Source organism: Chanos chanos, chromosome 1 (genome assembly GCF_902362185.1).
Source record: "Chanos chanos chromosome 1, fChaCha1.1, whole genome shotgun sequence".
Classification (NCBI taxonomy): domain Eukaryota; kingdom Metazoa; phylum Chordata; class Actinopteri; order Gonorynchiformes; family Chanidae; genus Chanos; species Chanos chanos.
The window spans coordinates 3,980,684-4,004,195 of NC_044495.1; the positions used below are offsets into that span (position 1 = coordinate 3,980,684).

At 43.4% G+C, this 23,512-nt stretch overlaps 1 protein-coding gene across 1 annotated transcript; it reads right to left on the reverse strand.

Annotated features, from left to right (window-relative positions):
* Positions 1-1,516: 1,516 nt before the first annotated feature.
* On the reverse strand, positions 1,517-23,512 carry begain (brain-enriched guanylate kinase-associated). The gene is made up of 6 exons (XM_030789007.1): positions 23,439-23,512; positions 20,558-20,719; positions 18,537-18,603; positions 9,207-9,314; positions 5,315-5,398; positions 1,517-2,932 (listed from the first exon to the last, which is right to left on the reverse strand). Exons 1-6 carry the CDS (start codon positions 23,507-23,509, stop codon positions 1,517-1,519), a joined length of 1,908 nt encoding a protein of 635 aa, XP_030644867.1. The 5' UTR covers positions 23,510-23,512.

Consider the following 23,512-nt stretch of genomic DNA (forward strand, 5'->3'; position numbering starts at 1 on the left):
TGGATCTTTTATACGCAGTCAAAGTCTTGTTCTCACTCAGGAACAACCTGATGACTGCAGCTATAAAAAAATAACCTCTGCTCTTGAAATCTGAGTGTCAGCAGTTTTCACGGAGAAAATAAAAAGGGTGTCACAGGAAAACACGACAGTGACAGAAATTGTCCAAGCAAAGTATCTCATTTATGGCCCATGCAAACCCTTCTATTATAGTAAAATAAATAGCTGCTAGCTAGTTTGACAGCTTGTATTTGAAACACATAGAGGACGTACACAGAGAGTGCTCAGATACAGTTTTATCCGCGGTAGAAAACGTTTTAGCCTAACTACTGAAAAGAATTAAGGCAAAATGTACAAAGTGTTGTTTTGGTGAGTCAGCCTCCTACTGCTATTTTAGTAAAGGCATGCCACATACAAACTTCTCACTGTATATGACCTATCAGACAGTCACACGTACCAACCTTGATAGGCATGCAGACATTTGACCAGGGTTTGTCTCAACGATTTGTCAGAGCAGTTCAACTGAATTCAGATATTGTAATAACTGCCTGAAGAATGAATTACCACGTCGCATCTATGTCGAAAGTTCTGCTGCAGTGTTGGAAGAACGCATTCAGCTAATGGCTTTGTTGTTAGAGGACCAGCCAAATTATTAACCAACAAACAATTTAAATGAAAGAACATTTCTAAAAATGTTCTAAAACAGAGACATAATGAAAAAATAAAAACAGTAAAGAAATACAAGCATTTGATTAGGTTGAACCAAAACACCTTTTCCGGGGGAGGAAGGGTTTCGGTGGGGGGGGCGGGGGAGCTGAATTTAAAGATAATATCCTGCAGTCTGTTTACCTTGAATGATAAACTGCCGTCTGTAAATCTACATTTCAGCCCACGATTTATTACACCGCTGGCCAATGAGGAAAGTCTTACTGACAATTGCATTAAACAGCAGGAGAGTCAGCCGGATACAAGTACATGATGGGTAGCCTTTCCGTGGCGCTTTCCTCATTAGTATAAACAAATGTAGACTGAAGGTATTAAAGTTACTCAGAAACAGAAGAAAAGGTCGGATTAACTTAGCTTGTTCCTCGTCGCACAAGATGATGGCTTTTGACTGTTTTAAATGCTAATGCTGTGAATTAAATTCTTGGCTCTGCCCTCTTAGAAAAAAATGTTCTCCAGGTACACTTAAGGGAATGTAGATTTGTAATAGTTGGTCTGTTTGAAGCATCCATTTCTAAGCATCTTTTTCTCAAATGGAGCACTGACCTAATTCCAAAAATCAGAGGGAATTATCTCTCCTTGCACCCTTTCATCATACAAACCTTTGTAAAAGATTGGATGGGTTTTGAGCAGCCTTGACAAGAGTCTCACAATCCATGTTTTTCATCAGTGCTCAGAAAAGAGAGATCAGCAGAGAACACCATTGTACAGAATTCTAGAATTAAGATTCCAGAATCAGAACGTGTTTGAGTTCAGCAAAGGATGCAGAGACAATGACTTCTGCCCTTTCGTAAGCTCAGTTCAGGAGAGTACCATAGAGCTGTGCTTTGGTGAGACTATCCTTACGACTGAGTCCTGTGCTTCCGGCTTTTTGGTACTGTGGAAGGGTCTTCTTTTGCTGTCCAGGGCTTTGCAGGTCCCTCTGGAAGTGTTGCACATTGGAGGTCTCCTGCAGACTTTGGTTTAACGACTCGGCTGAGCTGTTGAGACTCATGTCCACGTACTCTTTCTTCACGCCGCTCACGCTGCTGTCCTTATCCTTGGAGCTTCCCGTGTGGAGGAGACTGCCCTTCGATTCCTGACTGCTCTCTCTTGACCGGTAAACGGGCCCTTTCTCCGGCTTCCGGGAGCCCAGGCTTTGCTTTTGTCCGGGGCTTGATGTGGGTGACTCGGCAGCAAAACAAGAATCAGGCCTCTGTGGTGGGTGGAACATGTCATCTCCCTCCTGGAAGCTGCTGTAGAGGGGACCCAGTTTGATCTTGGCGGGGCCCATGGCAAAGTGTTGCTCGGAGAAGCTGTAGGGGGAGACCCGGCCGGGGCTGCGATAGGAAAACGCGTTGAGGTCCTCCACGCTCAGCTGCCTCCAGCGGCCCATAAACTCGTCCTCGGTAATGTGGAGACCGCCGTGACCGTCCCTCTGCGCCCCGGCCGACCCCACACTGTGGGAGGAGGTGAGGCGTGGAGAGCGGTGGAAAAGCTCGTTGTAAACAGAAGCCGTGTGTTGTGTGTAGGTCGGCGAGTTGCCGTCCTGAGGACTGTGGTCCACGTGCTGGAAACTGTGCGACTTTGAGAACTCTGGGCTGTCCTTCTCGAATGAAGATGCGTTCTTGTTGTGCTCATAGCTGCCCTCCCGCCATTCCATGAACAAGGCCTGCTGGGAGGAGGAGAGGGTGCTGCTGGGGGCTTGGCCCTTGTCGTCAGACGCCATGCTGAAGCTGGAGTATGAGCTGGACGCGGGGATGGACACCGCAAAGTCGTGGAAGGACGGGTCAGGAAGGGGGAAACCGGGGTGGTAGCCGTCCTCGTCGGGGTTGCTATCGGTGGAGTTCTGGGCTTTGAGCAGAGTGGTCTTTCTCCCGTGGAGGTCGATGCTCTGCCTGCGTTCCTGCCAGCGGTCCTGTCCCCGTTCGTCCACCGGGCAGTACAGCGCGGTGTCGCTGCAGTACAGGTCCGAGGATTTGTAGGCCATTCGCCGGGTCAGGTGTTGCTCGCTGCCAATGCCGCTGTTGGACAAGAAGTTTGGTTCTTGGGGCTGGGGACTGGGAGAACGGGTCACGGGACAACTGCTGACAGGCTCGGGTTTTGCCAGAACTTTGGCGATGACCGACGTGGATACAGCATCGGAGTAGGGGGAGTGGCAGAGGGCAGAGGTCCTCCCCCGTTTGTGCTTCTCTATTTGAGAGCTGACCCTCTCCTGAAAGTCAATGGGCAACTGTGATGGGTGATACAGGGAGAGAGAGAGAGAGAGAGAGACAAAGAAAGCTAAAGTATATACGTAGACTGAGGGTTGGGAGTCTGAGAAACGTAGAGAGAATGTAAATTAATATGGACCAGACAAAACTTTATTTGATTGTTTGCTAAGGGCATGGAGACACACAGAGAGACAACAAGACAGACAGGGACAGAGGTTTGCAACAGAGAGAGGACTGAGACAGAGTCTGAGTTGGGGGGTTGGTGGGGGTGGGGGCAATGACTAACACAATTCCTGAGAGAGATGTACACGTTTGTAGCCTTTATTGTTTGACTTCATGAAGAATTCATAATCAGTGCAGCTCCGTAAGGGAGCTGAGGCCTACAGCGCTTCTTCTCAAGCTCTGTGTCCCATTATAATTTCATCGCTATGAGCGCTTGACATCAGAAAGAGAATATGGCTTTCTCAGGGCTATTCAGAGTTACTCCAACTCTTAATTAGGGATGAGGGGAAACTGTTTATCCTCTGAGGGAACATAGCAATAGGGGCATGGCCTAAGGTTGCTGTGTTTAATGAACACACCAGAGAATCTGATTCCGCTGACCCACTCGCCCTCACTGGGTGGCCTTCTGCTTTAGACTTCCTATCCATCAATGTATTGACGGTTCGGACTACGAGACAGCAATTTCTTTCAACCTACACCTTCCTCTCCAAAATGGACATGGACATGGACATGTTTGTGTTGTCAGCTACGAGCGCTTTTTTTTTTTTTTCCCTCAAGGTTCTTTTCCCCTGACTGGTTATTTATAGAATGTAGAGTAGGTCAAGGGAAATGTGTCTGTCAGCAACAGTCAAACATCAGTGGGCATCTCTCGCTCTATACCATCAAACACAGACACCAACGCTCCATGGTGCTACTTACATGCCAGTTCAATCAGCGCTTATAGTATCCCGCTGGGAATAAGAGGAAGGAAAAGGAAAAAAAAGAAAAGACAAGAAAAAAGGGGAAGCTATTCCGGCAGATGGGAATAGATCCCAGCCATAAAATACCCCCAGGTTTCTTCTTCTTCTTCTTTTTCTTCTTCTTTTTATTTATTTATTTATTTATTTATTGAAGTGTGTGCTATAAATAGAGCTAGCTTCCTTCCTCTCCTCTCCTTTGGGGATTCTGTGGGGAAAGCAGGTGTGCCTGCAGGGTTAGAGAAGACCCATTCATCTTCCCTGTCATGTAGTCCTGCTGATTGCCTTGCGTGACTGATCATTAGCAAGTACCCCAAGTTACAATCAACAGCGTCACACTCAGCACTCTCCTTCAGTATGGCACTAATAACATCCTGGACTATCTGAAAGTACATGGTCAGAAGTTGCCTCCTTGGTCCTTCATCTGTTTTTTTTTTTTTTGAACCTCCTAATTGCTTAACTCATTTCTTTCCTTGCATTTCTTTCAAAGCTCACTACACAGTCTTATAAATGGTGTTAATGATGCTGTCCCTCTCTTACACCAAAGCTGTAATTGTTTCAGAGTGCTACTGTTTTGGAGCTGAACATCCGAAGTAAATTGACCTTTCTTCTTCAAAATTATCACTGTTTAGAATTTAGTTGAAATCCCCGTCGGCAGCCGAGGGTTACAATCGTAGTTAACCTTGTATCACTAATTTCCTAATCCCTCAATTAAAAATCCAATGTTTTTTGTTTTTTTTTTTTCATTTGTAATCTCAGAAGAGAATAACCTGGAAGTAAGGAGGACGGGATCCTACAAGGTTCAGAAGCAAAATCTCCTGTTCCATTGTTATACAGTGTCCGGAATGTTTATTCACAAGTGACTTCACAGCACAGTAAACGTCAGGTGAAGGAAGGTCAGGAGAACAGTGAGGTGAAGGAGGGTCAGGAGAACAGTGAGGTGAAGGAGGGTCAGGAGAACAGTGAGGTGAAGGAGGGTCAGGAGAACAGCCAGGTGAAGGAGGGTCAGGAGAACAGTCAGGTGAAGGAGGGTCAGGAGAACAGTGAGGTGAAGGAAGGTCAGGAGAACAATCAGGTGAAGGAGGGTCAGGAGAACAGTCAGGTGAAGGAGGGTCAGGAGAACAGTCAGGTGAAGGAGGGTCAGGAGAACAGTCAGGTGAAGGAAGGTCAGGAGAACAATCAGGTGAAGGAGGGTCAGGAGAACAGTCAGGTGAAGGAGGGTCAGGAGAACAGTCAGGTGAAGGAGGGTCAGGAGAACAGTGAGGTGAAGGAGGGTCAGGAGAACAATCAGGTGAAGGAGGGTCAGGAGAACAGTCAGGTGAAGGAGGGTCAGGAGAACAGTCAGGTGAAGGAAGGTCAGGAGAACAGTCAGGTGAAGGAGGGTCAGGAGAACAGTCAGGTGAGGAGGGCATACTGTGACTAAAGGAAGAGCAGCATCAGTACCTCAGACAGCTCATGGTGTCTGTAATGAGATTTCCCACACTGGAGGAGCTGGGCCGCTAAGTTGCAGTCTTTCCTGTACAGGTCCTGAAGGAAAAGGAACGAAAAAGTCACAGGTCTTATGATCCAACACTGACTGCCACATGTCTTTAGGCTGCACATAAAATGTTTGGGTCGTGTAAGATTTTACCCCTTGTATATTTTGCTTAAATGGTCTTGGGGGAGGGGGGGTCCAAATCCACATCCAAATCCAAATCCAGTCCTGAAGGGTCAAAATCCTGCTGCTTTCTGCTTTCACTTGTTACTCAGATGTGTTGGCTTTTTTTTTTTTTCTTTTTTACCCAAGGGAAACTGGTGCAATCCTGTGTATATGCTCTTTAGCCAATCAGAGCCCACAGTAGTTGGTCGATAGGATACCCAGCAGGACCCCCCCCTCCGCCCCGCCCCCCCCCACCACCACCACCATGGCCGCAGGACTGGATTTGGGCACCCCAGGTCTACAGCATCCTTATTTTTGTTAGATAGCGTTCTTTCATGTCAAGGTTGGCACCATGAAATTACTATGCATATTCCATATCGTTCCTTAGCATATATATGCTAATTGATACAAGCTTGGTATGAATACAAATTCTGTTCCCAAAGGGCTGCAGCAAAAAATAGTTTATATACCAGCACATTAGTATACAATACACACACACACACACACACACACACACACGCACAGCCATGCACTTACACACAAATGTGGCAACTGCTGGAAGTTTTCCATCCACAGTTACTGCAGGCTGTTTTAATTTTTTCCATTTATAGTTTTTAAGCGAGCTTTAAAACCATATCCTTTGTGCAATGAGTTAAGACCTGAAAATGCTATGAAGCTCAGTCCAGGAGGCAAAACAACCATGTGTCTAGTGTCTAACAGCACCCTCCCATCTTAGCTTCGTCATTGGAGGCCTGCGTTATTTCATGACACTTATATCTGACCATGTCACTGTAACGGCCACAAGACAGATTCACTCATTTCCTCAAGGACTGAGAATGTCTCGAGAGCCACACCTGTACAAAGGTGCTTGTCAGCCCGTAAGTGCTTGTCAGCCCAAACTTAGCAGTTCAACTCCAGCACCCTTAGAAGGCTGTTAATAACGTCCTGGAAGACAGACGACGCTGGGCCACTGTTAACAGAGGACATCTTGCCGACATTTTTAAAATGTATGCATTAGTGTTGTCTTACATATGCCCATTGAAACACCTTGTTTTGAGTTGTTTTTGGCCAAAACGAATGCCCCTCTTGACCTTTGCTTTTCGCCCCCTTGCTTTCCATTCTCCTTTACACCTGATCGACAAAGCTCTCTTTTTCCTCAGGTGACATACCAAACAGAACTAGAGTTCATAAAAACAGTAATTAGAGCTACTTTGAATCTGAGTCTCCTTTGCATTCAAAAAAATATAGGCCTCTCAAAGGTTTAAACAATAAAAAAAAAAAGCCCAAGACAACAGTATCATCAAATGTGTGGTTTTTTTTTAAAAGCTGCACTCTGAAGAGGTATAATAAAACTTTTAAAGTGGTTTCCATCTTCCATTCCAGCCACGGTGGATTAATACGTCGACCGGGAAAAATCATCTGTTTTCCAGGAGCAACAGGCACAGATAATAGCGACGGTTCACCAAATCTTATTAGCGCCAAGAGATAGCTGCCACTGTAATGCATGTCTTCCAAGCCTTGGGCACATCTAATGCCATTAAGACGTTATGAAATGGCCGATTCTCTTCTATAATCTACTCATCTTCTATTAAACGCTCTTTCTAATGTCTGTGTATCCCATCTTCCATTTCCGAAAGAATTCCTCTGCGCCGCCTGTAAACCTGACACTCCACTCACCAACTTCAAAGGACTCACTTTTGACTGGTGTAATTTCGCTCGTATTTAAAAAAAACAAAAAAACAATCTCCTCTCAAGGCCCCCCCCCGTCCCCAACAAAACTATTGGGACCTTGACATTTTGAAGACATCACAGAGAGAGATGAATACCCTTCAGCGATAACAATCTTGACACAAGGCTTTCCTCAAGGGCTTTGTCTCAGACTCTCTCTCTCTCTCTTTAAAATCGCCTTCGATTAAAGTCACCATTTGAGATGATTGGTCTGATTATACCCAACTAGGAACAGAGAGCCTTCAAACCAAGAACTACCCGGAGAAGTGTCGAAAAAGCAGCGTTTGCGTACTCCACTCGTGATCTCGCAGTGGATCGCTCTGAGAGTTATCAGGTGTCTTTCTGTTTAAAAGCCACTTCAGGATCTCTTAAGTCCTGAGGGGTTCTCTGGGTGAACTTTGGCCTAGCACTCGGGCACAATCATTTCTTCGTCTCTCCACTAGAGAGCTGCTTCAACGTGCTGCATTTATATTTGCTCCTCTGTCTCGTCCACGGCCTCATTCTGACTTATCCTCTGGATGAATTGTTTAGGTGCTGTTCCCTAGATCCAACAACTTCTTAACCTGAAAAACGTATTTTTTTTTTTTATTTTCTACGAGCACAAGTCTACCTTAAAATAAAGGTGGTTCTACTTAGGCTTATGAACGTGTTGCATAATCGTGGTAGTCAGATACCAATCTGGAGCAAAACAGTGTATTTGCAGAGGAACCAATAAAGGACTGCACTTCTTCACGTCTTGGCTATCAATCCTTCTCCCTCCTTCACACAGATTCACCCTCTGACCCCAATCATTTTCTGACTCTATAGCGTCTCCTGCATTGAGCCTTTCGGATGATGAATCTGTCGGGGCTCAATGCTGTGAGAAATCAGTCTTCACTCCTCAAAGGAGAGTTCCCCATGGTCAAGGAAAAACAAAACAAAAAAAAAAAAGAAAAGAAAAAAGAAAAACATGAATATTTACAGCGCTTTGTTTTCATGTTCTGATACTATAGAACATACTCTACTATCGTGTGACCCCCCCCCTCCCCCCGCCCCCCCAAATCATACATCATCCATGTAATTATACTATTTGCCTATCTACATATGATGCTCTATAGTACACTTTAACGTTTCTACAGGCTGGTTTCCCAGTCTTGAACACACACACAAAAAAAAATCGTGTACACGAGAAAGCTTAATCCTTGTGTAGGATGGCAGCCCAACATGTATCACATCCCCTATCTCCGAAAGGGGCCTTTTCCAGGGCATGATGAGAATGGGTCGTACTATGACACTACATAAAAATGACACATTGTGTACCTACTTGATTTTTTTTTTTTTTTTTTTTGTCCAGATAGGAAAGACAACCCCTTAGGACAACTTCCATACTAGCCTCCAATAACTGCTGTTGCAGCCAAGGATCCATGGAGAAAGTCACCGGGTCCATCGGTACCAGTAATTCAATTTTATTTACGTCCTTGAAGAGCAACATTTCAATTCAAAGGAGCTACATACAGGATAGCCAAACAAGCGTCCTTATATATCTGGGAGCCACAAAGACGCTCTTTCCATTAGGATCCAGATCTCTGGATCACTCAAGAGGGATTACATGGCATCCCAGCTGGACTTGAGCACTTACTGAGGGGCTGGGATGAGTCAGAGAGAGCTTAGAGTCGTGGTTTAGACTGGGATTTGGTCAGAACTAGCTTCCAGGATCCGTTTAAAACCACAGCAACACAAGGTAATCTCTTAAAAGACGATGTGCCACATCATTCAGGTCTTGGGACAGTTCTATCCTTGTTGCACCTCAATTCATAACATAAGGGACATAACATAATGGACTTTTTCCCTGACTAGCACTGAGAGGACACTTCAAGCTCAAATCTGAGAAAACCAAACCAAACCAGACCAAAACAGCAAAAAACAAAGAGAAAACGTTTTTGATCGGTGTAACCACTGCAGTCACACCTCAGAAATGTTTGGACTCACATTGTCCTCTCTGAGCTTCTCGATGGTGATCTTGGCCTCCATCAGGTGATTGTTCAGAACGATGATCTCCCGACTGAGGACGCGCTTCTCCTCCTCGTGCTGCTGTGCCTACACGGGACAGAGGACAGGACAGAGAGGGCAGAGAACAGGACAGAGAGGGTAGAGAACAGGACAGAGAACAAGACAGAGGACAGGACAGAGGACAGGACAGAGAACAGGACAGAGAGGGCAGAGAACAGGACAGAGGACAGGACAGAGAAGACAGAGAACAGGACAGAGAGGGCAGAGAACAGGACAGAAGACAGGACAGAGAACAGGACAGAGAACAAGACAGAGAGGGCAGAGAACAGGACAGAGGACAGGACAGAGAAGACAGAGAACAGGACAGAGAAGACAGACAGGGCAGAGAACAGGACAGAGAAGACAGAGAACAGGACAGAGAGAGGGACAGAGAACAGGACAGAGAAGACAGAGAAAAGGACAGAGAAGACAGAGAACAGGACAGAGAAGACAGAGAACAGGACAGAGAGTGGGACAGAGAACAGGACAGAGTCAGTGCCTCTTAGCATCACTACTGAGCTCCATTCAGCCACTTTATCAGACTAAAGGGAAGCATATGGACACATTATAACCTCTGCATTTACTGGCACTGTAACAGATGGATTTTCAGTCTTTTTAATGAAAAAAGCTTTTTTTTTTCCAACCACCTTGATGTACTTGGCCTTTAAGAGCGATGAATGTGTCAGCAGTGGATTTCTAAATAAATGATTTTTGAAATATGAAGAGATTAAACAACAAAAGAAATAAAACAAACTCTTATTTCTAGCTGCCACAGGCATTTCTATATGGTCTGTAAGAGACTGTACTGGTGACTATGCTCAATCAGTCTCACAGGAGGAGGGTCAAAGGTCAAAGGTGACTGTTCCTATTGGTCTGTAAGACAGGGCATATGGCTATTTTTTCCCGTTCGTCAGCCTGCAAAAGCTGTGCATTAATATTACTTAGAACATTTCACAATGTACATAACAAAACCAGCGACAGACATTAGTGCACTGTAACAGAGAATCGGAAAAAATTGCACTGACGATTTAATTACAAGGAGAATATTCCAAAAATAGACCCACATGTTGCCAAGGGGGAGTTGTTATGTTACCAAAGTCCTGTTTGCATTTCCAGAGAACCGTCTTCACTCTCTTTGAAATGTTAATGCACTGCCCACTTAAACAAATCACTTTAAAATGTGTTAATATAGACATAACACACCAAAACTCACACAGCTTGTGCTGTTCAATGGGCTCCAGCAACATTGCTCACATAGAGAACTTTTTTAAACTACTATTATTATTATTATTATTGTTATTGTTGTTGTTATTGTTGTTGTTAACTAGGCAGAAAACAGCCCAGAACCAGGGTACTGGCAGATTGATTTTCAGCAGGCACATTCTCAATGGGCTTCGTGGTACGAAAGCTGCCAGACGGCTTTCTAATCAACGCGAAAAGCCCACTCGCCTCATCCACGTGGTAGATAGTGAGTGAGTCTGTATAACTTGAGCCCTGTTGTGAGGACTGAAAAGTACACTGCTAACCGTAAGAAAAGGCCGCGTGTAATAAGGACCAAAGTTCTTCATGCATGACGCTTTGTTAGATGTGAAAGGTTCTGTCTCGTGAGAGGTGAGACTATTATCAAACGTAATATAAGTGTGACGCTATTATAACCGGCTGATATAAACCTCTCTCCAGATGCAATTACGACCGGCTCTTCGCCGTAGTCCTTCATTTGACAAAGGATGTGTAATGTGGAGTCGCTTTTCATAATGGCTGCAGCTTTCTGAACGTTGTAGGTGGATGACATTATTACTAACAGTAATTAGTGTCAATCTAACCCGTAGCTGAATGTTGATATTCAAAGACATTCCCTAACCCTCCCGCTGTTACCCTGTTTATTTGGCAATCTCATTGTTAGATAATCCAGTATCCATTTGTCATGAGGAATGAACTTTCAGGCTCTTTTTTCTTCTTGGATGATATTTATCATCGTTCGCTGTGGATGGAGTTTAAAGCCATCCACTCAACCTGATATTAAATTGCACTTCTCAGCGACGTAATGCTAATAACGGCATATGCGACTTTATATTAACCGTTTTCTCTCTCAAAAGCCAGTATTGATATGAGACTGAAATGCTAGCCTTTCCGATTTTAAATTACCCTAATTCCTCAATCTGAACCAAATATTGCACTTTTATGAAACTCAGCGTTTGAACTGTGAGCGTGCTTCATTTGTGGAAAGGAATAGAACAGCTCTTATATTCTTTTTCTTGTACAACTCCACCGGACGTGAAAGTCTCTTTCTGTTAAAAAGATCATAAAAAGTATGTTTAAAATCTGGCACGAACCATGCCTCCCGTGTCCATCTGTTAAAGCCCATTCGATGAATGAACACATTTTCCATTGGCTCTGATCGTAATGTGGGTTGGCAGAAATCATGGTCAGCTCACTTCGATTAAAACGAGGGAGGTTGCCCGTTGAGAGGATTTGCATATGATAGATGGAGCCCACACTGAGAGAATGATTTCTAACTTTAATTACCGCGTGGCAGCGGAACAGTGAGTCGTGCTTCCGCGGTTCTTTCTCAGTGGTTCGTAACATTGCCCCGTTTTCAGAGTCTCTTTTCATGATCTAGCTCAGAGTCTATGCGGAACTTTTGGTGGTAAATTAGACAGCAGAAGGAAGAAAGGAAACCTGAACCACCTTGGAAGAGAACCTCATTGCACAGTGGGACATTTACAAAATAGAACTAACTCTCTGGTCTGCTCCTTCGCTTTTAACGTTCCTTTTAAATTTGGACCTGCTTAAATGTGAAGACCAGGAGGATTCACCCAAATTAAGACTCTTCTGAAAAAGCTAGAAAAAGAAATAATAATATATATAAAAAAAAAAAAGCTCCAGACCAGTGGTAACAAATTGTTATTAGCGATGGGGCTTAGAGATGTCTCAGCAAGGCAATTAGTCGTGTTCCCCCAGATCTGTATTATTACAGTGGAGTATTAGAGCATTTCCATGGCAACGTCTCTGTCAGATCTGGGTTCTACACCGAACTGTAGGTTCCTGAGGGGGAGGCCGTATGTGAAAAGGGTTACATAATAACTCAGATATGAAATGGGGGGGGGGGGGCTTTGAAAACTTGTCAGTTAAGCTTTATGGTAATCTCCGCCCTCCTTCCATGATCGCTTAGCAACTAATACACTCCATGCAAACATTGTGTGTGTCCAGTTTCCCTTGGTCAAGTATCCAGTTGTTTAGTTGTGACGGAAGAAAACAGAAATTGGGACGACAAGCTAAAGAGCCCAGACGCAGCGAGTGAGCTGCTGCAGTAACTCTCAGAAGGGATGAAATTTGTGCTTTCTGCTGAAAAACGTGATGATTTATGAGAACGCAGCGTGAGATCCCAGGGAGGAGATGGGAAGGGAGAAAAAATTAACATATAACCGGGACAGCAGCGTGTCCTGATGAGCTCTGTAATTTTCCGAAGGATTCCCGTGTTCCTGACAGCGGCACTGGTTTGGTTACTTCTCTCTCTCTCTCTCTCTCTCTCTCTCTCACACACACACATACACACACACACTCTCACACACTCAAATATCACAGATTTCCCTCTTTTGTTTTAGCCCAAATACTCATTTAACTAGTTTTTCAGAGCAGGGTGCAGCCTGTTAGACAACGTATTAGCTTTTAATGATGTGCGTTTGTTTTTACCAACCACAGGTCCTCCATTGCTTCGCACTTTCAAAAACACATTTTATGAAATTCACGGGGTGTTAAAATATAATTAGATAATTATTTCAAAACACTCTCAATATTGTGTCTTAAATGGTGCCAGTGCCATTACTGTGGTAAACTAGCACATCAGCTGCAAAGTAATGTCAAAAAATATTTAACAGTCATTTAGTAGTGTGTTACATTCAGTTCCATAAGAATAATTTCGTAAAATACTTGGGGGGGAAAAAAAGACAAAAAAATGAAAAAGAAAACAGAGGAAAAGTACCATAAATGTTTGTGTTTCAAATATTTTCTCACACCAGTAGCAGCTGCCAGCACTCGAAGATCCGAACTGCAAACATTTTTCATAGCTGTGAAAACTGTTGGAATATTTTTAGGCCCTTGACTTTATTTTGGAGCTAAGCCATCAATATGTAATTGAGAATTCACGCTCCGCTGAATGAGATCTGCCCCTTATTTCAGGATACGATCTAAAACAATCCCGCAGTCCTTAGAAAGGGGAATGAGCACTCAGGTGATATGAGATCTGACTTCAGCGTCTGGTTGTTTGATTTACGACTGATTGAAATGTTGTCCAAATAAACATTACATGCTTCCAGAGTTTGCAGAGATATTAATGTGTGCGTCTGCTGAGGTAAATCACGCGCGACAGCCTTTTTACTCCACGCTGATCTAATCCTGACCTTTTTCCGAGTCACCACTCTCTTAAAACTGATAAGTTTTCCGACGGATGCGACGGCGTCGGGCGCTTTTCATCCGCAAAGTAAAAATAGGCATCTAATGTGTCCTTTCAGGTTTCCATGGCAATATTTCAGCATCGGGAAGAGGGAGAGCTTTATGTGTTTGACAAACACGTCGAAAAAGTAACATTTTCAAAGCCCTCCTGTGAAGCCGTCGCACAGCACCAGCGAGCTTGCCGCTGGCCCAGCTACGTAATCCCGATGCATCAAATGCTGAAATGTCAGCCAGCGTTTTGCCAGATGTGATACTGGTAAACAGAGGTAATGGAATGGCAAAGGAAAAAGGTCTCTGTGGATGTGTGTGATGTGACGTTTGGCGTGATGTTCTGATTGTGAATTTCGTTCTCCGTCCTCCGTCGTGTTCGTAACTGAAATCTAAGACCGTGACATCCTCACTCATCACACCTTCCTCCTCGTTTTCAGTCCTTCTGACAGAGCTCACTTGGACGGAGAGTTAAAAATGGGTCACTGAGTCCTGGCAATGTGACCTTTGTGAAAGATACCGGTAATAGATTTGACCTCAGCACAAAAATAGATGAAACTGAAAACTGGGCATCCGAGTAATTTAGAGCAATGATAAGTCCAGCTTCTTAAACACCACCAGAGACAAAGTTCAATACATACATACATACATACATACATATATGTGTGTGTGTGTGTACATATGTATATATATATACATAAATATATAAACATACATATGCAAAGACATTTGAAGAATTACTATATACAACCCTAACTTTAATATTAGCCTGAAGAATAATGTTTAATTGTTTTAAGTTTTGAAATACGTGGTGTGTTAAACATTGTTTAGCGTTGTTACATACCCTGAAGTGTTAATTGATTGTAAGAGTCTGGTGATTCCTCTGTGTGTGTGTGTGTGTGTGTGTGTGTGTGTGTTTGTCCCTCAAAGCGTAACACCTATGGAAAGTAATATGCCAATTATCTGTCAGCAGGCCGGCAGGGAACAGCCTGGATGAGCAGAAAGACCTGAGCCGCACAGTGAGTGCCTTCAGCTGTCCCAGCAACACCCTGGAGAACTAAGATATAAATTCCTGGCCATGTGTGCAGTCATGCCTTTGTTCCCTCAACATTCCTGTTCATGCAGTGTTAGCAGTTCACTCTGTTTCCATTTCACTGCAGAGACTTTCTACTTTTAAGAAGTTTAAATTACATATCTTGAGGGCAAGTTTTTTTTTGTTTTTTTTTTCCTTAACCCACATTTTAATTTCGTTCTGTGGTGTTGTGTCATGTATGGGTGGTATTTTTCCCCCCTCGAAATGCCATTGCAGGACATCAAAAGAATCACAATTTGAGATGTTTCTCGTGTAATTCAGTCCACCTATCAGCCCTGAAAGCCACAGGCAAAGCTATTTGAAAAGCAGTCCGTTTCAAAAGCTGCTCAGTATATTTCCAGGTGCACGTCAAAAACGATTGGCTCAGCATGAGAAATGTGGCTCGTGGAGCAAAATAAATTCTAATTATTCTGTTTAAACGAGCTACTTAGTTTCACTGACGCTGGATTCTGCAGAGTGAAATACGTGAAGATCAGATCGTAACGTTATGCTAATTTTGCTAGCTTTGGTGTCTGTACTAATCGATGAGGATGATGCATGTTGTCATGATTGATCTCATTTGAAAAGGGTGCTTTCCATAATTGATTAGTATTTTTTTTTTCTATGACTGACTGTTACAGGCAAAAACTTGCAAAAAAAAACACAGCTTGTAACAAACTATGCAATCTTTGTACATATTGAGATCATTTTAAAGATAAACCTTTCAATCTGCAACAAAGCACACCACCTTTAAAAAACTATACAACTCGTAGCAAACTATACAACCTATGCAACGCAGTCCAACATACATGTGCAGGTAATGCATTGTTTAACATGAAACATCTGTGTGTCATATGCTGACAACTTGAGTTATTAATAGTAATGGATGATTCTAAATCAAAAGCACAATTTGCATATCATTAATATAAAAGTTAAGTCTGACAACATACAAAAGCTATGTTTTAGAGGATATGTTTAATACGTTCGTTAGCCAACATGAGCCTTGCCAATGATTGGTCGCCTGCACGAGCTTGATTATATGCAACTTCATTTCACACAAAGTCTGATTGTAATTAACATACACCAAAACAGACTCAAAAAAACCCTTCAGATCGAATTAGATGAGCTTTCAAACGAAAAAAAAAAAACGGTGACGCAAGACTCACATCGATGCCTGACTGCGAGCGACAGCCGCGTATGACCGCGGTGAGCGGGCGAACGACGCTGACAATCTGGGAATAATGGTTGGCTAACAAGGTTCCAGAGCAGACCAATCACTTTAGCTATCGATCGCACCCCATCTTTGATCATGTAATTGCTTTGAGAGTCGAGAGAGTGCCTCACACAGTGAGACGCCACGCCGGTATTGATCGCCAACAGGGGCACCGCGCAGCCGAAAGAGTTCGCCGCCTCTTGATTCCTGATGCTGCTGATCGATACGCCGCCATCTTCTCTATCAAACACTGTCTGCACTATAGTTAGGACAGTCATGCATTCTAAACACATTTCCTGAACGAAGAATCAACCATTTAAACCCTTTTATTCCTTCTCAGCGATGCCTATCTTCACAGGCGTGGGAATTATGGTTATGTTATTAACTGATAGCTTTCAGCCTTATAAAAAAAATCAACCAATCATATGTAGCAGTACCAGATTATATGACTTTAATGCAGCAGTGTTGACTACTGACTTATTTTGATACATAAATTTAGTTATTTAGTTATTTATGCATTTATTTGTGCATTTATTTAACTACTGGTTTCAGCTTTAGTGACACAGACAAGGGGCTATTTACAGGTTGTGTTGGAAAGATGTCTTAGTGTGAGTTAAGTTAAAACAGATAATCCATGAGCCTTTCCAATCGCCCTTTGTCTCTTTGGCTGTCTGCTTGATCACTTTCCAATGAAGAACTGTCACTACAACAGGGAGGGAGAGATCTCAGGCCACAGTGATTTTTAATCAGTCACGCTCTCTCTCTCTCTCCCTCTCTCTCTCTCCCTCTCTCTCTCCCTCTCTCTCTCTTTGATTGAATGAGCTATAAATGAGGGAGATGTAAGATACAACAGGAAGCACCCCCCTCCCCAAACACACACACACACACGCACGCACACACATACATACACACACACACACACACACACACACACAGAGGTTCTGGATTTTGCGTGAAATCTCAGTGGGACAAATCTGTGTATTATACCCCCCCCCCGCCCACCACTTTAAATTACATCTCTTCAAATTATTTCCCCCAGCGGTGAACATGACGTTACACACAAATAAGTGTGTGTTTTCAAGTCACGTGAGTAAGAAAAGGAGACCCACTCTTCCAAGCACAATTGTCTGTGGGTGTCATCAGCAGTCTGCAGCATTGCAAAAAAAAAAAAAAAGTACACAAGTATTTATTAACAGTAATTAAGCCTTTAGTTTTTGTGACAAACTATGAGCGGGATCCACTAGAAGTGATGGGAACACTTTGGGTGGGCAAGTCCAGAACTATCAGGCCTATTAGCCAGCGTGTATACTCAGCATAAAAAAAAAAAATCTTATCAAATCTCTGAGAAGGCACTCTGAAATCTTTTATGAAAAAATAAAAAGTCAAACGACACAGTGGCGTGGTTTGGTTTGGTTTGGCGGAGCAACCTGCCGACCATTGAGTTGTATTTGTTTGGTTAAAGAGACCCAGAACAGTGCCATCATATCATTTTACATGTCTCATACATATTTCAAGAGACTACACTCTTACATATTTGATAAGTTCTTTTTTTTTTTCTTAATGCTCGGTATATATTACGTGAATGATGATCCAAATGGAATAAGACAGAGAAGCCTGCGAACGGCTTCGCTGGGGCCTGATAGAAAGTGATGCATTGGCAGGTCCGTAATTGTTCTCCGCTGTTAAGGCGAGAGGCAACCCACCGTGGGCAGAGTGCTTGAGTGTGTCTGCAGGCGACCAAAAGCCTGTCTGCACCATTCGGCGTTTATGAGAATAAATGAGCTGTGTGTTTTACATTTGCACAAAGCAAATCCACTGCAAGAGGACCCCATAAATCTCTCTGCGTGTGAGCAAAGCATTACTGCGTGATGTAAAACCTTATTTGGCTTATCAGGACGGGGAAGGGGGAGACTGCGAATGTTATTAAATGTTCATTAAGTTTAACTGCAGGCGTGAGTAAAAATATACATGTTACGTTTCGGAAGATGCCCTGCATTTCATTGTTCAATTCCAATACTGAATCCAATTCAAGGATTCCTGAGGATCAGTTAAATTAGATTACATTGAGTTTGGTCCAAAAAAAAAAAAAAAGTCTTCACTACACGTGAATAGCAATTTAGGATAGCACTGTTCTACAGTTTTAAGTGTTTGTTTATGATTTAACTTAGACAATGACACTTGAAATTTTACCGCAGACTATAAAAGTACACTGTGCTGTTACACTGTTACAGTGTGATGTCACAATACAGTACTGTATACACCGGACCCTGTAGTTACACAGTGTCTGTTACAGTATCTCTTATGTTTCTAGGCAGCTCCACTCTATTGCATTCTAAGCATGAGGATGGTCCTCAGAAAGTTCATTCTCTGTCATATTTATAGACAGCATATTGAATACAAGCAGTCTAGCAGTGAAGAACAGAAACAAGTTCTGTACAACGATACAGAAAACACTGGTGGTAATTGCCATTAAATATCTTTAGGTGCTTTGACTGAATGAGGACCACAGGGCTGAAATAGCTTTTATCTTCTGTGAGTGTCTTACTGTTTGGTGGATCTGTTCCTCCAGGTCCTGGTTGATTCTCTGCAGCGCGGCATAGCTGCTCTGTATCCTGGAAGACAACCAGAGGCAGAAAGAACAGAAGAGTTAAGGTGAAGTTCACTGATCAACTGGATGAGGCTGAAATCCGTGAGTGCTTTAGAAAAGGAGTTCGACTGTGAAGGCAAAGCGGTGCAGATTAAAGTCCCCGCTGTAAAGAATGAGGAATGTTATAGTTTTACGCTACAACTATGTCCATTTGCCAGGACGGTAGCATTACTAGAGGGAACTTTAGCTTTAAAAGGTTTGATTCTCCATCACCAGCATTTTGTTCTTCGTTAGTTTTCTTTTCTTTAAAATTCCTATCATTTTTAAGATCACTACACAGAGAACTCCTTAAATCCCAAACCCCCACCCTACACCAGAGACTCCCACCACTCAAACACCACCTGATCTTTAGTGTCAAACCAGAAGCACCTTGTACCGTAATTCATTCAGGCGCGGCGCGAAGCTGTTCTCATTCCGTCAGTATCTCATTGACAGACTCACCGAAGATCGAAACGTAAACAAACAATTGCATTGGTAAATATCGATCTGCTAAAAATAACGTATCAGCGAAATCGCATTGGCGACGTAACGACTAAGAGGCTATGGAAGAGGCTGTTCTCTAAATGGGCACATATGTCAACAGACATTATGGTCCCCAGTGGAGATTCTGTTCTGTGGCTATCTGCTTTGTCCCCCCATGCAACCCCACCTCATCCTCGGTACCCTTTTGTAATCGGAGGGGGAAACAAAAGAAAGGAACTGGAACTCTTTCACAGGGCCCAGGCGTGAGAGGTGAATTAGGAGAGAAGGGGTTTGGCTGAATCCCAGACCACCCATCTTCTCCTGTCGTATTCGTCTGAGAACGGAGCGGAAGTTTTTTCCCCGGCGATGTTCCAGTGCATTAGGCTGCTCAGTGGATCAGCCCACCTGATGCTGTGACTGCACATTCCCAGCCAAAAAAAATTCATACCTAATAACATGCCAACAAAGCCGAGTCCTGAAAATGTATGCAAAATTCTCCCTAAAAAATTATGCACAGAAATATGCCTTCAAGAATGATGCCTAAAATATGTATACACACAAGTAGGTCAAAACATGCCTCATAAAGATGTTTTAGAATGGTCTAACTTTTTTTTTTTTTTCCGCTGCGCAAATGACTGAATTTAATCTAGTATATTGGCAACGAGGTTATTAATGACCAACCTCGAGTTATTAAAATGGTGGTGGCACACAGAAGGGTGCGTCATGTTTCTCAGGTCAGCCTGGACTGTACCTGTACTTAAGATGCACTCAGCTGTTTATATGGGACGGCTAATTTCCCTGAGACCCCAAACACATCAGTTTTATCTGTCGGCCTGTGGCATGTATACGCTGACCTGGACCACAATTCCTCTTCATTATCCTCTGAGCTGTGTGATCTTTTCCTAAGAGTTACACTATTGCTTTCCAGTCCAAATGTCTGTCGGAGGCAAGTAATAGAGTGTTGAGTGAGTAATGGTGTGTTAAGTGAGTAATTAGGTGTTGGTTGTCTGTGTTCTGCACCAGCCTCCATCCTTTATGTTGTGGATGACGTGTATCCACAATGCACCCTGCATGCTGAACAACGTCAAAGAGAGTTTCAATGCAGCGTCAGAGTCCGTGAGAATTAGACCTGAATTTTTAAAAGCGGACTTTTTTTTTTCTACCCCTTTTCTTTAAAGTGATGAAACATCTGTATGGCAGCTGAGATGAGAATTCTTGGATTCTTTTCATGTTTCAGATTTTTCTCGTGTGAAGGCTGAGCAGAGACTTTAAAAACATTTTTTTTCATTCTAGTTTTTTTTTTCGCAATCATTTTTTTCCAATTACCAGCGAGCAATCACACCTTGAACATAACTCGAACAGATCATCCCATCAAAAGTAAAACGTCTCAAATTCGTCCGTAACCATTTGTGTCTCATAGATCTGGTATCTGTGGTAACGTGGGCGTGGTCTCTGACCTGCGTAGTTTGTCCGTGAATTTCTCCAGCTCCTCCTGAGCCCTGCGTAACTCTGTCTCCAGGTACTGGCGTGTGGAGTCAAACTCAGCCTCCAGCAGCTCCAGCTTGTGGGTGGTGTAGGAGAGGCGCTTACGCAGGTCTTCTTTCTGCTCCTGCAGGGAACTGCACAGGCCAGCAGACAAATTAGCCACAGAGAGAGAGAGAGAGAGAGAGAGAACGACAGAAAACAAATGAAAAGCAAAAATCACACAGGGGCAGGCAGTGAAGAGACAGACTAATGGACAAACCCACAGACAGACACCACAGAGACAGATACCCGTGTCACAGAGAGGTGGGTAAACAGACACCAGCGCGGACAGACAGAGAGAGACCGTGAAGAGAGAGACGGGAAGACAGGAAGACAGACACACAGACGGCAAAGAGGCAGACAAATAGACAGAGACAGATGGAGAAAGAGGAAGCAGTGAACTGCACTCTGCGGGTGCGCTGTTTCGCTGAATGATAGAAGACACTTTTCTTGCTGATCTATCCTGTTTGAGACAAATCTAGGTTATCTGAAACCACATGGAAGAGTTTTTTGGGGGGGGGGGGGTTCTTTTTTTTCTGGGAATGCTGATGTGGGACAATTTTAAACATGCAGGAAAATGGAACGGTGCTTCAATGAACGCAGATTCCAAAGAAAAACACCCCACTGTAATAGAAAGATGCTGAAAAACTACTTCACAAGAGTTTACAGTGTCAGTGTTCTTATTTGGGTATTTTTAAAACAATGGAACTATTTCTAAGCCTGAATTTCTTTTGTGTGGTTCCACTGTACCAAAGAACTCCACCTGACATTGTTGTCCAGATTCAGCCGAAAAGAGTTGCAAAATATAAAATTGAAATGTAATAGCGTGGAAATTGAGAAACGAACCCCTGGCACATTCACAGGCGTTCCCCTGTGGGATGAGACTGGATTGGTCCTGATTTTTCATTGATTGACAGGGAAACTGAGGTGAAAGGGGAGGGACATCACCCTAGAGAACTAGAGCAGGCCTCCCATTACGTCTCTTCTATGTGAGATCCCTAAGCGGCTGGAGAGACATTCTGTACAGACTCTATTTCATGGGGAATTTGGTGAAGATGGGTTGGGGGGAAAAATAAGCTAGAGTGACTGATAAAGTATGTTTAGCAATTCAGGCCTGAAAATAGCTCAGTGTCTGCATTTGTGTGTGTGTGTGTGTGTGTGTGTATTTGTGAGCAACTACGCTGACAATTACTTGATTACTTATAATTCTTTAGAATGTGTGTGTGTGTGTGAGTGTGTGTATTTGTCTGTGTCTGGGCATGTGTGTGTGTGTGTGTGTGTGTGTGTGTGTGCAATTGTCAGTGTCTGGGTATGTGTGTGTGTATTTGTGAGCAACTACTTTGACAACCACTTATTTACTTGTAATTCTTTAGAACGTGTGTGTGCACACGTGCGCGCGTGTCTGTGTGTGTGTGTGTGTGTGTGTGTGTGTGTGTGTGTGGGGGGGGGGTGGGGGGGTGGGGGGGGGGGCGATGATGATAAAAAAAAACAGAGAGAGAAATGGAGAGATGGAGGGGGTGACGGGGAAGATAAATACTGGGGGAAAGTCCTGAAATAGTCCTGAAATAGTCCTGAAATAGTCATAGACATTGAGAGGGGACAGATGAGTAACACAGAGTGGGACGGATGGATTTTGGCCACGGATGAATTTTGGGGCCGGAGGTCTTCAATATCGTTCCAAACTTACCCTACCCCCTGTCTCCACCCAAATACAATTTCAGAGTCAGTAAATAGCCCTCTGAAAGGTATGATGTGAACTCTCTCCCCCCCCTCCCCAAAGAAACAAGGCTATGAAATCAAATAAAGCCAAACCTCAACATCCTCCTCTCTCTATGTGACAACAGCCATTAGTCTGGGGACCAAAAAACGTCCCAACTCATTTGAGCCTTGGCATTATCAAGGAAAAAAGGCACAAGCTAGACCTTTAGAAGAAGATAAATGAGAAATTCGTTTTTTGGGCACCCGGCAGCGCTCATGACAAGAGAGCAGAGAGTCCTCCCCTGCTCTGGGAATCACAGGCATCGCTTGGCATTCACTAGCTGGATTTTTAGAGAAAACCTACTTTTTTCAAAAAACCTACTTATTTCTTAACAAGCCTTCTAGTCCCAGTTGACAATTTCTGTAATTACAGTGTAACATGTTGCATTATTACATCACAGAACTCTCCTGTGTGCCCTCCTTTCTGTGCAACTTTTCTGTCAGCATCACCATGGCAACGATTCCATTTTGACATTTGAGAATGGAGTGGTAATAGACCCAGCGCAAATGTACCTTATTACATCACAGTCGTAATACAGTCATAGACTAATGAATTCCAGAATACAATAATGAAACATTATTTAGTGGCCTCCTTGGGGGGGGCCATGCTTGTTATAAATCTTAACACCTGCAATAAACCACTGAGAAGTGGTGTAAAAAGCGGATAAGGAGAAACCGGCCAGACTAATCTCGATTAATCGGCCACCTTATGATTAAAAAAAAAAAAAAAAAAAAGTGAATGAGTGCCCAAGCGTGAATATGGATTTTTTCACGCTTTGCTCCAGTATCGTTTCATCGGGGTGTCTTAGGGGCAGATTTGACAGCGGTTTTCAGATGCATCGTTGTGACGCGCTGAAAGAGACTGATGATACAAGGTGTCCTTTAATGGGCGTGACCTAACATTTAATGCAGATGGACATTTAGATGATATGACTGTGAAGAGTGGAGGTGAGGAATGAATGCTGGTAAATGGAGTTCTGGGTTTGGTGATAAGATTAGCGGCGTTAGGTGATTTTTTTGGTTTGTTTTTGTTTGTTTTTTTGACTCCACTCTTACCTTCTTTTCTGGTGTTTACAACCATTTCGAGAGGCTTTGAGTGCGGTTTTTCCAATATATATCTTTTTCATGTT